A 14,227-nucleotide genomic window follows, 5' to 3' on the forward strand; every position below is an offset into this window, starting at 1 on the left:
CACTTACAGCCACTTGTGAAAGAGATGTACTCTTGCTCTGGAGTGTGTTACTGAATATGTTAAAGCTGTAATGAAATGCTTCTTCTAATCATGTAGTTATTAAAATTTTTTTTTAAAAATTCAAAATAAGAATTTGCAAATATATATGTACTTGTGCACAAAATATAGGTATCTACCCATTTGAAAAACTACAAATTTGTTATTGAAGATACTAGTAGTAGACCTTGGAAGATGCATCAGTGGGCAAAATGCTTGTTACACAGCATAAGGACTTAAGTTTAAATCCTCAGAACCCAAGTCAAGTCAGACACAGTAGCATGCATCTGTAACCCTAGTGCTCCTATGGTGATGTGGAGGCTGAGACAGGAGAATCCCCAGAAGGTCACAGACTACTTACAACGGCAAATCACAGAGACTGTCACAAGGAGAAAAGCAAGGACCAACACCTGAGGTTTTCCTCTGATCTGTACATGTGCACTGTTGCACACATATAACCACTCACACACACAAATGTACACACAGGGGCTGGAGAGATGGCTCAGAGGTTAAGAGTACTGGCTGCTCTTGCAGGGGGCCCAGGTTCAGTTCCCAACACCCACACTGTGGCTAACAACCATCCATAGCTCCAGTTCCAGGGGACCCAATACCCTCTTCTGATCTCTATAGGCATTGTACATGGGTGAACATACCTGCATGTAGGCAATACACTCATACACATAAAAATATTTTTAAAATATGCGGGTGTGCACACACATCGGTGCAATGAATTGTGTATCCATGTATTGACCAGTGTGCATGCATATATATATGTAGGGAAGTGGAGGCCAGACAACTCACGGTGCCATTCCCCAAGAGTCATACATACCATGCCCTTTTGAGTCACTGGACTGGGGTCTGCAGATTCAGTTGGGCTGGCTGGCCAGTAAACCTTAGTGATCTGTCTGCTTCAGCTTCCCATTATTGGGACCATAAGCTCACTTAGGGCTTGCCCTTTTTCCTTTTTCCTCTAGTGAAAACACTAGAAATGAGTACATAATATATCTGCATGAAAATGTCTCTATGAAACTCATTACTATGTACAATTAATATGCCAATTTTTAAAAAAAGGGAAATATTTTGTGTGCATACAAATATGTTAGCTTTTCATCACTGTAACAATTAGCTAATCAGATTCTAAAGCTAAAAGGTTTATTTTGGCTTAGTTTTAGAGGTTGTAGCCCATGATCAAGCAAACTCAATTGCTTCCAGGCTTTTGGTGGGTTTGCCAAAGGGTAGTAGTGGCTGAAGTACACATGACTGAGCCAAACTGCTCACCTCAGAACCAGGAAGCAAGAGAGAAAAAGGAGTCTTGGAGTCTCAGTCCTCTCTGAGGTACACCCTCAATGATCTAAAAAGCATTTCCTGTCAGGCCTCACTTTTTTGGGGGGGGATTCTTTTTGAGACAGGGTCTCCCCCTGTAGCCCCAGCTGCAGGAGGCTGGTCTTGAACTCCCAGAGATCCGCCTGCCTCTGCCTCCCGAGTGCTGGGGGGGGGATTCTTTTTGAGACAGGGTCTCCCCCTGTAGCCCCAGCTGCTCTGGAACTCTCTATGTACACGAGGCTGGTCTTGAACTCCCAGAGATCCGCCTGCCTCTGCCTCCCGAGTGCTGGGATTAAAGGCGTGCGTCACCACTTAGTTTCCAGTAATAATTCTGCTTGGGAGCAAACTTTTAGCTAGAATGATCTCTGAGAGATGCTTATGATTCAGGTAATATTAATACTGATGTATGTAAATCAATTACCAGAAAAGTAAGCATAGCAATGGCATGGACTAAAAGGAGACAGCTTTTTATTTTTTATTTATTTTGTCTTTTTGAGACAGGGTCTCCCCGTAACCCCAGCTGTCCTGGAACTTGCTATGTAGACCAGGTGGGCCTTGAACTCACAGAGATCCACCTTCGTCTACCTCCCGAGTGCTGGGATTAAAGGCGTGCGCCACCACGCCTGGCAATTTTTTAAAAGATGTTTTATTTTTTAAAAAATTTTATGTGTATGAGTGTTATGCCTGCATGTAAGTGCACCTGTGCCACGCAATGCTCGCGGAGGACAGAAGAGGCTGTCAGATCCCCTGAAACTGGAGTTACAGTTAGCTGCCATGTGGGTGCTGGGATTCGAACACAGGTCTTCTGCAAGAACAGTCGCTGTTCTTAACCGCTGAGCCGTCTTTCCAGTGCCAAGACACAGCTTTTTAATTGACCATACTATCTAACTCTAAAATGAAATTCAAGTATCACTGGTTTACCAGGAAAACTTAAATTTTTTCTTGTGACAGGGTCTTGTGTAGCTCACGTTCATCTCAAACTCTGTATGTAGCCGAGGATGGCCTTGATTTCTCAAGCAGGTTACACTGATGGGCATTGTGGCACAATTCTATAATCTCAGCACTTGGGAGGTGAAAGCAGGAGGATCAAGAATTCAAGGCTATCCTTGGCTACACAGTAGGTTCGAGGCAACCTTGGATCTTGTCCGAAAAAACAATAGCTGGCTATTACAACAGCTCAGTGGGTAAGGTGCTTGCTAGCATAGCTTAATATGAGTTTGATCCCTGGAACCCACATGCTAGGACAATCAGCTCCAAGTTGTCCTCTAACCTCCACACACTCAGCATGGCAAACATGCTCCTCCCCTTCATGTTACTGAGTAAATAGATGTAAAAAAAATAAATAAAACAAGGGTTGGAAAGATGGCTCAGCAGTTAGGAGCACTTTCTGATCTTGTAGAGGACCTATGTTCAATTCCTAGCATCCATGCTGGGTGTCTCAAAACTGCCTCTGAAATTCCTCAGGCAACTGCACTCAAATTCACCTACCCACACACAGACACACACACACATGTACCTAATTAAAAATAAGGGGCTGGAGAGATGACACAGCAGTTAAAAGCACTGGCAGCTCTTGAAGAGGACCCAGGTTCAATTCCCAGCACCCACATGATGGCTAACAACTATCTGTTAACTCCAGTTCCAAGGGACCCAACACCTTCTTCTGACCTCTGAGGGCATTGCATGACATGGGTGCACCTAACATGCAGACAAAACAGTTGTACTCATAAAATAAAAATAAATTTTAAGGGGCTGGAGAGATGGCTCAGTGGTTAAGAGTACTGACAGCTCCAAAGCTGGGCATGGTGGCACACGCCTTTAATCCCAGCACTTGGGAGGCAGAGGCAGGCCTGGTCTACATAGTGAGTTCTAGGCCAACTGGGACTACAGGGAGACCCTGACTCAAAAACACTAAAACAAACAAAAACAACAAAAAACAACCCCCCGCCCCCAAAAACACTGACAGCTCTTGCAGAGGACCCAGGTTCAATTCCCAGCACCCACATGATGGCTAACAACTATATGTTAACTCCATTTCCAAGGGACCCAACACCTTCTTCTGACCTCTGAGGGCATTGCATGACATGGGTGCACTTACACACATGCAGACAATACACTCATTCACAGCCTAAAAAATGCAAAAAAAAATTTTAAATAAAATAAAAAAATAAAGACTAAGTGTTGGGACTAGAGAGATGGTTCAGTGTAAGTTATGTAAGTGCACTTACATACTGGCAAAAACATATACATAAAATTAAAATAAATTTTAAAAAATAAAAAATAATAAATCTTAGAAAAATAAAACACTGAAGTACAGGACCTGGTGATTTGGTTGAGTGGGTGAAAGTGCTTGTCATTCTTAATAGCAGAATAAAATTCTACTATGTACCTATATCACACTGAATGCACCTAGCTGAATGCTCTTAGAAGCTAAGCAAGACCAGACCTGGTTAAGTACTGTGATAAGAATTTTAGGAGCTAATTAAGTATAATCATCAAGTCATAAGAGTCGGGTATTAATCTAAACAGATTGGCGACTTCCAAGAACATTTACTGTATGAAGGTGTGCTGGATAGCTTTAGTGTCAACTTGACACACCTGGGTTGAGGGAGCCTCAATCGGGGAATTGCCTCTATTGGACTGGCCTGTGGCCATGTCTGAGGGGCCCTAACCCTGATGAACTGCATGTGACCTGGGAGATGTAAGACAAATAAACCCTTTCCTCCCCAAGTTGGTACTGGTCAGAGTGTTTTGTCACAGCAATGAAGAACAAACTAAGACAGAAGGTGACTCTCTGGAAAGCTAGGGGGGAAAAAAAAGCCATCAGTAGAACTTGGCTATATTAGCATCTTTTCATCAAATTTCTAGTCTCTGGACATGTAAGAAAACTTTTAAAAACTTGTTTTGAGATAGGATCTCATGTAGCTCAAACTGGCCCTGAACTTGCAATGTAGCCCAGGAAAGCCTTGAACTCTTAATCCTCCTGCCTTCACTTCCCAAGCTAGAAAATACAGCTTTGTGTAAGTCACCTAGTCTACAGCACTTTGTTAATAACAGTCTCATAAAGTATATAGGAAATCTCTATTCTTTATTACCAGAAAAATAGCTGTTATATAAATTTTATTTTAAAATAACTACAAACATGAACACTTGGTTTTGTCTGTATTCGGGGGTCTTACGATTCTTTTCAATGATAGCATCCTGGGGCTGAAGTACAGCTAAGTGCTAACTCAGAATGTGCAAGGCCCTAGGTCTGAATCCCTACCACAAGAAATTAAAAAAAAGAAAAGAAAAAAATCTCACTATGAACCTAGACGTGGTACATGCCTATAATCTTAACACTAAGAGTAAGACAGGATTGTGAATTCAAGGCCAGCAGCCTGGGCTACAGTCAGATCTTGTCTCAAAGCAAAAAAAAAAAAAAGAGATCCACATTGCCCGATGCCTGAAAATACCCAATACAGTATATTTACTACTTTCAACACTTTGACACTCTTGATTTTATGATTTGACCCAAGTGGACAGAATATAAAGTAATGGATAACTTTTTCTTTTTTGGTCTTTTTGAGACAGAGTCTCCCTGTAGCCCCAGCTGTCCTGGAACTATGTAGACCAGACTGGCCTCAAACCCAGAGATCTGCCTGCCTCTGCCTCCCAGTGATGGGTAACTTTTAATGACTGCATCAATTATGAGAAGTACAACTGTTATCTGAAATCAGTCACATGATCAGGATGAACACGTGCATGCCTAGGACTGCCCTGGCATGACTGTTAGCAATGCTACGTTCATTCTTAAACACTCCTGACAAGCTAGTTGTTCCATGCATAATTAACTGCAAAATAATTATAATGAAGAAAATTTATAGGTTTGGTATTCAGTCTGAAACAAAACATCAACTAGTACTAGAAAATTTGAAAATATTGTCAAATTATATAATATTCGATTATTTAAGTAAAATTTTCTGAGGCTGGAATGTAGCTAAGTGGTAGGAACTTGCCTACCATCTAGCATGGACAGTCCAGGGTTTGACTCCAGTACTAAAAAAATAAGTTCTATTTTCTACTTATTCTCCTTTCACAGTGAATCAAACTCAATTACATTAATGAATTAGGAAATATTAAAAAGGGTGGACATGGTGGTGCACACCTTTAATCTCAGCACTCACGAGGCAGAAGCAGGCAGGTTTCTGTGAGTTCCAGGGTTACATAGTGAGGACCTGTCTTTAAAAAAAAAAAAATCCTAGTTGAGTGTGGTGGCGCACGTCTTTAATCCCAGCACTCAGGAGGCAGAGACAGGCCGATCTCTGTGAGTTCAAGGTCAGCCTGGTCTATATAGTTCCAGGACAGCTGGGGCTACAGGGAGACCATCTCAAAAAGACAAAAAAAAAAAAAGAAAAAAAAGAATTTTATCAAAGCTCAATATTTTAAAAAATGTTTTAGCTCTAGTACTAGAAAGGCAACCAGCGAAGAAAATCTCCAGTCTGAATGGTAAATTCAGATAGGTAAGATTGTTTTCCACACTTGGAAAATGCAATACTTTTATCATGTCTACTGAACGTTGCTGAAAATTAAAACACACCAAAATGTAATTATATAACACTACTTTAGAAAACCTTCTGCAAGAGCTGGGGAGATGACTCCGGGGGTAAAGTGCCTGCTGCGCAAATATAAGGACCTGAGTATGGATCCCCAGCACAGCAGTTTGTATCTGTTAACCCCAGTGCTGGTGGGACAAAGACAGCAGGATCTCTGGAACTTATTGGCTAGGTAGCTTAGCTGAATTGTTGAGCTACAAGTTCAGTGAGAAAGTCTGTCTCAAAAAAAAGTTGTGTGTGGTGTGCAGGTCTTTAATCCCGGCACTCAGGAGGCAGAGGCAGCCGATCTCTGTGAGTTCAAGGTCAGCCTGGTCTACATAGTGAGTTCCAGGACAGCTGGGGCTACAGGAAGATGGCTCTGTAAATAAAAGCACTTACTGTGCAAGCTGGACAACCTGAGTTCAAGCCCCAGAACCCACATGTGGTGGTGTGAAGGGGAATATGTAATCCCAGCACTACTACAATGAGATGGGAAGCAAAGACAGGAGAATCAGCTGAAGCTTGAAGCTTGTGGGCCAGCTAGCCTGGAGTACACAGTAACAGGAACAAGAGATCTTGTGTCAAAAACAAGGTGGAGCCAGGTGTGGTGGCACACTCAGGAGGCAGAGGCAGAAGATCTCTGTGAGATCAAGGCCAACCTGGCCTACATGTCTCAAAAAAACAAAAAAAAACCCTGACCAACCAAATCGGAAGAGAAGTTACTCTCCTACAGCTGTTCTCTGAGCACCGTGCATGAGAGTGCAATACACACACACACACACACACACACACACACAGAGAGAGAGAGAGAGAGAGAGAGAGAGAGAGAAAGAGGAAAAAAACTTTTTTCATAGAAAAATACTCCTTAAATATTTTCCCTACTTCATAGAATTCTGATTCACTTCAGGCCATAGCACATTTTTATTTTAAAGTAAAATATATACTATTTATATGTACTGAATATCACATCATCAATCTACTTTTAGACTTTGAAATTAGTTTTGGATGAGTTCTTCCTCTGGTTCTCGTGACCGTTTCCGGAAATTCAATGAATCTATTGTCTGTGATGAGGCAGCAGTAGCAACAGCATCTCTAAATCCCTGAGGCTGCAAGAAAAATACAAATACAATTAAAGAGCATCTAAAAGACTAGCTTTCCAAGTAAGTTTTTAAAAAACTTATGAGTGTTTGTCTACATGTTTGCATGTGCACATATGTGTATCTAGTACCTGAGAAGGGAAGGTATTGGAGCCCCTGAAACTGGAGTTATAGACAGTAGTGAGCTGCTATGTGGGTGCCTGGAACCAAACCTGGGTCCTCTAGAAGAGCTCACGTGTTCTTAACCACCAAGCCATCTTTCCAGTCCCCCAAATAATTTTTAAATAACTGATGAAGCTATTTTGTTATTTATTATTCACTGTGAGTTAAAAAGACAAACTCCATGGATAGTCCAAGTCAGATTTGTATTAGAGCATTTTATATATATATATATATAAAAATAATGGGCTGGAGAGATGGCTCAGTGGTTAAGAACACTGTTCTTGCAGAAGACGTGGGTTGGAATCCCAGCATCCACATGGCAGCTAACAACTGTCAGTAACTCCAGTTCAAGGGGATTCTGACACCCTCTTCTGACCTCTGCAGGCACTGCATGACATGGGTGTACTTATATACATGCAGGCATAACACATGAAATAAAAATAAAAATAAATTTAAAAAAAGAAAGAACAATGCATTATAAAATGTTCTCTATGACTAGGGCTATATAGCTCAGGGGTAAGGCATAACACCCCTGTGGCCAAATTAAAAAAAAAGTTAAGAAGAATATTAATAAGCCTTATGGTTCCTTTGTTAGAAGAGGTGAAAGGAAGTAGTCTGTAGTACTTCTTAGGTGGTTTACAAATAACTTTACCAATAATAAAATAACATAATAAAATCTTTTGTCAGGCATGATGGCATATACCTGTAACTACAGCACTCAGAAACAGAGGCAAGAGAATCAAAAGTTCAGGTCAGTCTGGGCTACATAGCAAGTTCTTGTCTCAAAGAAAACAATTAAATGCATCTACACAATGTAAAAACTATGAGGATAATTCAGAGTCGTTTCATTTCTGCTTTTGTTCTTTTAAAATCAAGATGGCTGGGACTGGGATATAGCTTAGTTGTTCCAGTGTCTTCCTAGCACATGTAAAACTCGAGACTGGAGGCACAGTCTCATCTATGTAGTGAGTTTGAGGCCAGCCTGGGCTTCATGTATGTCCTATGATATAAATTCTCAGGAAAATGAACATTTCAAAGTGTACTATATTTGGTTATGAGATCTATAGAATGACTAATGTTGGCATTTTTTCTTATTTTGAAAGAAAGGATCTTATATAGCCAAGGCTGGTCTTGAACTTGCTATGTAGTCTAGACTGGCCTGAAACTCCTCCTGATCCTCATGCCTAAGTCTCCAAGTTGAGAGATTACAGGCATGTGCCATCATATCTAGTTCTATTTTTTTTCTTTTCTGGAAACGTTCAGCTTAAAAATCTTTTAATACTTGACTTTGCATATGCCACGGAACATACTATCCCCAAACAAGGATTTTCTCTTTCTCAAAAATAAATTTCAGGGAGCTGGAGAGATGCTCAGTAGTTAAGAGCAGTGGCTGCTCTTGCAGAGCAGATGGGTCGGTTCCTAGCACCCACATGGTGGCTAACAACTGTCTGTAACTCCAGTTCCAGGAAACCCAATGCCCTCCTCTGGCCTCCACACATACTGCATAATACAGGTACACCTATATGCAGACAAAATTCTCATAATCATAAAAATAAATAAATTTTTTTGTCTTTTTGACACAGGGTCTCCCTGTAGCCCCAGCTGGCCTGGAACTCACTATGTAGACCAGGCTGGCCTGACTCACAGAGATCCACCTGCTTCTACTTCAGAGTGCTGAGACTAAAGGCATGTGCCACCACATCCAGCTATACATAAAAACATTCTTAATTAAAAAAAAAATTCAGTTCAACTGTGATTACAGTATTTAGCATGTAGTATTTTGGAGACTTTCTAAGTATCAAAAACACCTCAAATATGCTTGCTGCTTATTAAAGTTAATAGAAACAATTTGTATACTTCAGATAATTACTGCCCACCAGCACCAAAATTCCACTCTGATTAAGTAATACTGACTGTGATTTGAAAGAGTATTGTGGATTCCTTCTGGCTTGGTGATTTGTACAACACTGCACACCTGCTTGGAGAAAAAAAAATATAAATATAAAACATTAACTAATTAGGTCACATGACTGATTTCATAATTTAAAGTCCTCTCTATCAAAACACATAATTCTATCATGTGTTCTCAAGAACACAGAACTGAAAGCAGCATTAAAAAAAAATACTTCCCTCACTGGGCACCATGGCAGATGCCTATAATCCCGGGAGTCTGAGACAGGAGATTGCTTGAGCCCAGGAGTTCATGGTCAGCTTGGGCAATATAGCAAGACTCTGTTAAAAAACAAAACAAAACAAACTCGGTCCTCAAAAAATACCTATATATTCTTATATCTAACAATAAGGTTGCTTATACATATGAAAATTTAAAGCATAATACTTTTTTTGGTCTTTTTATTGAGACAGGGTCTCCCTGTAGCCCCAAATAGCCCGGGGCTTACTATATAGACCAGGTTGGCCTTAATCTCACAGAGATCCACCTGCTTCTGCTTGCTGGGATTAAAGCTGTGTGCCATCACACCTGACCCTAAAGCAAACAATTCTTAAAACAATTCAATGATTCAAATAAATTATAGGAGTTGCTACTCACGCTAAAAATTAAAGGTGGAGAAAAATTTGTACAATTTACTGGCATTAAGTGCATTTATTTTCTCAAATGACCTTTACTACCATTCATTTCCAGAACTTTACATCTTCCATTACTTCAATGTGAAACAGTAATTTTTTCCCTCTCTTGTCCCTGGCAACCACTGTTCTACTTTCTGTCTGAATTTGAGTACTGTAAGACCCAAACAAAGTTAGACTCATACAATATTTGACTTGCTTTTTCACTTAGAATATTGTCTTAAAGGATTAATTAATTAATTAATTAATTAATTAATTAATTAATTAATTAATTGTCTTTTTGAGACAGGGTCTCCCTGTAGCCCCAGATTGCCTGGAACTCACTTTGTAGGCCAGGCTGGCCTTGAACTCACAGAGATTCACCTGCCTCTCTGCCGTGTACTAGCACACCTGGCTTTTATATTGCCTATTTTAATGCAAGTTTAAATAATACAGATTTAAATTTAAGAGAAAAAAAAAACATAGACTCTGAGGGTTACAAAAGTCTTTGGTTTTGTTTTATGTAATACTGATGTTTTCTTTTTCATTTCTTTTTTAAAATTTATTTTTATTTTATGTATATAAGTGTTTTGCCTCCATGTAAGTAAGTACACCCGTGTCTTGCATAGCCCACAGAGGCCAGAAGAAGGCGTTGCATCTCCTGGAACTGGAGTTATGAATGTTGTTTGCAGCCATGTGGGTGCTGGGAATGGAACCCAGGTCTTGTAGAAGAGCAGCCAGTGCTCTTAACCACTGAGCTGTCTCTCCAGCCCCCTTTATTTTTTTTTAAATATTTTATTTATTTTTTTTATTTTATGTGTATGCCTTCATTTGTGTGAGTGCACCCATGTCGTGCAATGCCACGAGATCAGAAGAGGGTGTCGGATTCCCCTGGAACTGGAGTTAAGGACAGTTTGTAACTGCCATGTGGGTGCTGGGAACTGAACCCGGGTCTTCTGCAAGAGCAGACAGTGCTCTTAACCGCTGAGCCATCTCTCCAGCCCCAGTCCCTTCTTTTTTAAAAAGACAGGATCTCATGTGCCCAGACTAGCCTTGAATACACTATACAGCCAAGGATGGCCTTGAACTCTTGATCCATCTGCCTTCATCTCCTAAGTGCTAGGATTACAAGCATGTGCCACCAAGCCTGGCTTACTCATTTCTTTTTAGAGTCAATTCAAAGAATATATTGGTTATCATTTGTCTAATTTTAAAATTGCCCCTTCTCTCAAGTATAATTCATAAGAAAAGCAATCAAAGACTATGTTTTTGCTTCAAAAATGAAAACAGCAAGGGCTGGAGAGATGGTTCAGCACTGGCTGCTCTTGCACAACACCCAGGTTTATTTTCCAGCACCTATGTGGCAGCTAACGTCTGTTAACTCCAGTTCCAGGGAATCCAATGCCCTCTTCTGGCCTCTGTGGGCATTGCATGCACGTAGTACAGGCAAACAATTCACATAAAATAAAAATTAATTAAACTGGGTGTGGTAGCATTTAATCCCAGCACTTGGGAGGCAGCGGCAGGTGGATCTCTGTGAGTTTGAGGCAAGCCTGGTCTACATAATGAGTTCCAGGCCAGCTGGGGCTACAGGGAGACCCTGTCTTAAAAAGACAACAACAACAAAAAGAATAGAAGGCTTCTATAAGAATGGCTCAACAGCAAACTGCCTAACATGCGAAAACCCCTGGGTTCCATTATTAATCCCACAAAACAAATATAACAAAAGCATTTCTTTTAAGCTGAGTACAATGACAGGTGGGTTTAATCAGAACATTCCAGAGGATGAGGCTTTAGGATCATGAATTTGAGGCCAGTTTGGGATACACAGTGAAATCTGAAACTCAAAAGCACAATAATAAAACAAAGAACAGTTCTGTTAAAAATTCAGAATAGGGGGGCTGGAGAGATGGCTCAGCAGTTAAGAACACCGACTCCTCTTGCAGAGGACCCGGGTTCAATTCCCAGCACCCACATGGCGGCTACAAACCATCCTTAACTCCAGTTCCAGGGGAATCCAAAGCCCTCTTCTGACCTCCACGGCACTGCACGACAAGGGTGCACTCCACGACATGGGTGCACTCCACGACACAGGTGCACTTACATACATGCAGGCAACACACTCATACACGTAAAATAAAAATAATAAAATATTAAAAAAAAAAAGAATTCAGAATAGGGAACACCTTTAATCCCAGCAGAGGCAGGCAGATCTGTGAGTTTGAGGTCAGCCTGGTCCACATAGAGAGTTTTAGGCTATAGCCAGAGTTATACAGGAAGACTCTATCTCAACAAAACAAAAAAAGAATACAATCAGAATTTTTAAATAATACTTTAGGGTTGATGTTCTATCTTTAATGTAAACATAATAAGAAGAGGCAAAATATATTTTAACCTGCTTTTTTTTTTGAAATGTAGTACTAGGGATTGAACTGTGGGCATGTACCTGTTAGACAAGCACATCCCACTGAACTATATCTGCAGTCCTAAAAAAAAAAAATATCAATATTTGAATGGCTCAGGGGCTTTTGGTACCAAATTTTATAACCTGAGTTTGATCTCCAGAACCCACATGGTGGAAAGAGACCAACTGGCTCCTGAAAATTATCCTCCTGACCTCCATAAGGGTCAGAATTCAGTGGGCCTCAGACACCAGGTTATTAGACTACTGCTCAGAAGACCCACTCAGCCAGGTATGGTGGCACAGGCCTTTAACTCTAGCACTCTAGAGGCAGAGGCAGTTGAATCTGTGTGGGATGGAGGCCAGCCTGGTCTACAGAGAGACCATCTCAAAAATAAACAAATAAAAAAAAAATTATGTCATGTCTGCATCTCAAAGGATCTTTTCTTTCTTCAAGGTCTTTTCAAACTAGCAAAAAAAAAAAAAAAAAAAATCACTTGGCTCATAGCCCTAGCTAGCTGAGATGAAGCTTAACATATGGCTGAACTACATAGTTTGGGTCAGGAAGAAACAAGACAGAAGCACAATTTGTGCTCTAAAACTGAGCACACATATGAAATGCTGTGTGGGGGTGTAATGTATTACTCTACTCTACCACCAGATCTTCTTGGCAAAGAGAGGTCTAATTCTGAACAATCTTGGCCTCATGTTATTATGAATATGCAAATAGAGAACCCACATAATATGAGGACATAGACACATTTCTTTTAAGAACTGTGGGAATGTTATTCCATCATTATTCAAAGGTTAAAGTCAGATGTTATAGGCTGGGCATTAGGGCTCAAGTCTTTAGTTCCAGCACTTGGGAAGCAAAGGCAAGCAGATCTCTGAGTTCAAGGCCAGTCTGGTCTAAACAGAGCTCCAAGTCAGTAAGAGATAAATAGTGAGACCCTGTCTCAAAAAAAGAGAAAATTTTAATTAATTTTTAAAAATTAGATATTACTAAGTGAAGGAAGAAAGGTATGGCATAATAATGTATCTAAATTCAATTTTCAATATAAATTTGCTATTTAAGGTTTTCAATTTTTCTGCTCAAATGAAAAGTATTCATTTTTATAACTGTAAATTTATAAATTTTGTTTTCATACACACACACACACACACACACACACACACACACACACACACTTTTTTTTTTTGGTCTTTTTTGAGACAGGGTCTCCCTGTAGCCCCAGCTGGTCTGGAACTCCATTTGTAGACCAGGCTGGCCTTGAACTCACAGAGATCTACCCTCGAGTGCTGGGACTAAAGGTGTGAGCCACCATGCCCAGCTTGTTTTCATATTTTTAAGATAAACTAAATTTTAAAAACTTGTAAGAGAATATAGCCAAGTGGCAGAATGCTTGCCTAGCATTTGCAAGAGCCTAGATCTCCAATACCACCAACAACAAGAAGTTAGGTGTGGTGGCACTTAGGAGGTGGAGGCAGAAGGTTCAAGAGCTCAAGATTATCCTATGCTACACAGTGAATTATAGGTCAGCCTAAGCTATACCAGAGCTTGTCTCAAAAACAAACAAAAAATAAAAAGCATGTACAATTTTATACAACCTTATCATTGGGCCTGTAGTTCAGTAGTAGAGCATGTACTTACCATGCACTAAGTCCTAGGTGTAATCTCCAACATCCAAAAACAAAAACAAAACCCCCATAGCAGCCCCACAGCAGCAATGTTAAAGACAAAGATATTTGATTTCAAAAAATGAAGAACCAAAGGTTTTTTTTTTGGGGGGGGGTGTCTTTTTGAGACAGGGTCTCCCTGTAGCCCTAGCTGACCTGGAACTCGCTATGTAGACCAGGCTGGCCTTGAACTCACAGAGATCTGCCTGCTTCTGCCTCCCAAGTGCTGGGATTAAAGGCGTGTGCCACCACACCCGGCAATTCTTATGTTTTTAAATGAGGCCAATTTAGTCTGATTATTTATGAAGTATGCACATTATTGTCCTATTATCTACAGAACTGAAAATTTGAAGGAAAAGGACTTTATCTAAAAGAAAAGAATAATAATGTGTATA

The 14,227-nt window shown here is 40.4% G+C and overlaps 1 protein-coding gene across 11 annotated transcripts in view; it reads right to left on the reverse strand.

Moving 5' to 3' along the window:
* Positions 1-6,835: 6,835 nt before the first annotated feature.
* Positions 6,836-14,227, reverse strand: part of Rad51c (RAD51 paralog C) — a 31,040-nt gene continuing 23,648 nt past the window's right edge. For 3 of the 11 annotated variants that reach the window (XM_029568113.1, XM_029568112.1, XM_017800498.2), the window contains one exon: positions 9,177-9,424. In XM_029568113.1, coding sequence (XP_029423973.1) covers positions 9,347-9,424 — 78 coding nt within the window. In that variant the 3' untranslated portion in view covers positions 9,177-9,346. The other 8 variants (XR_003851029.1, XR_003851027.1, XM_008842680.2 and 5 more) reach the window with 5 other exon arrangements.

The sequence above is a fragment of the Nannospalax galili genome, unplaced genomic scaffold (genome assembly GCF_000622305.1).
Source record: "Nannospalax galili isolate Female #2095 unplaced genomic scaffold, S.galili_v1.0 scaffold879, whole genome shotgun sequence".
Classification (NCBI taxonomy): domain Eukaryota; kingdom Metazoa; phylum Chordata; class Mammalia; order Rodentia; family Spalacidae; genus Nannospalax; species Nannospalax galili.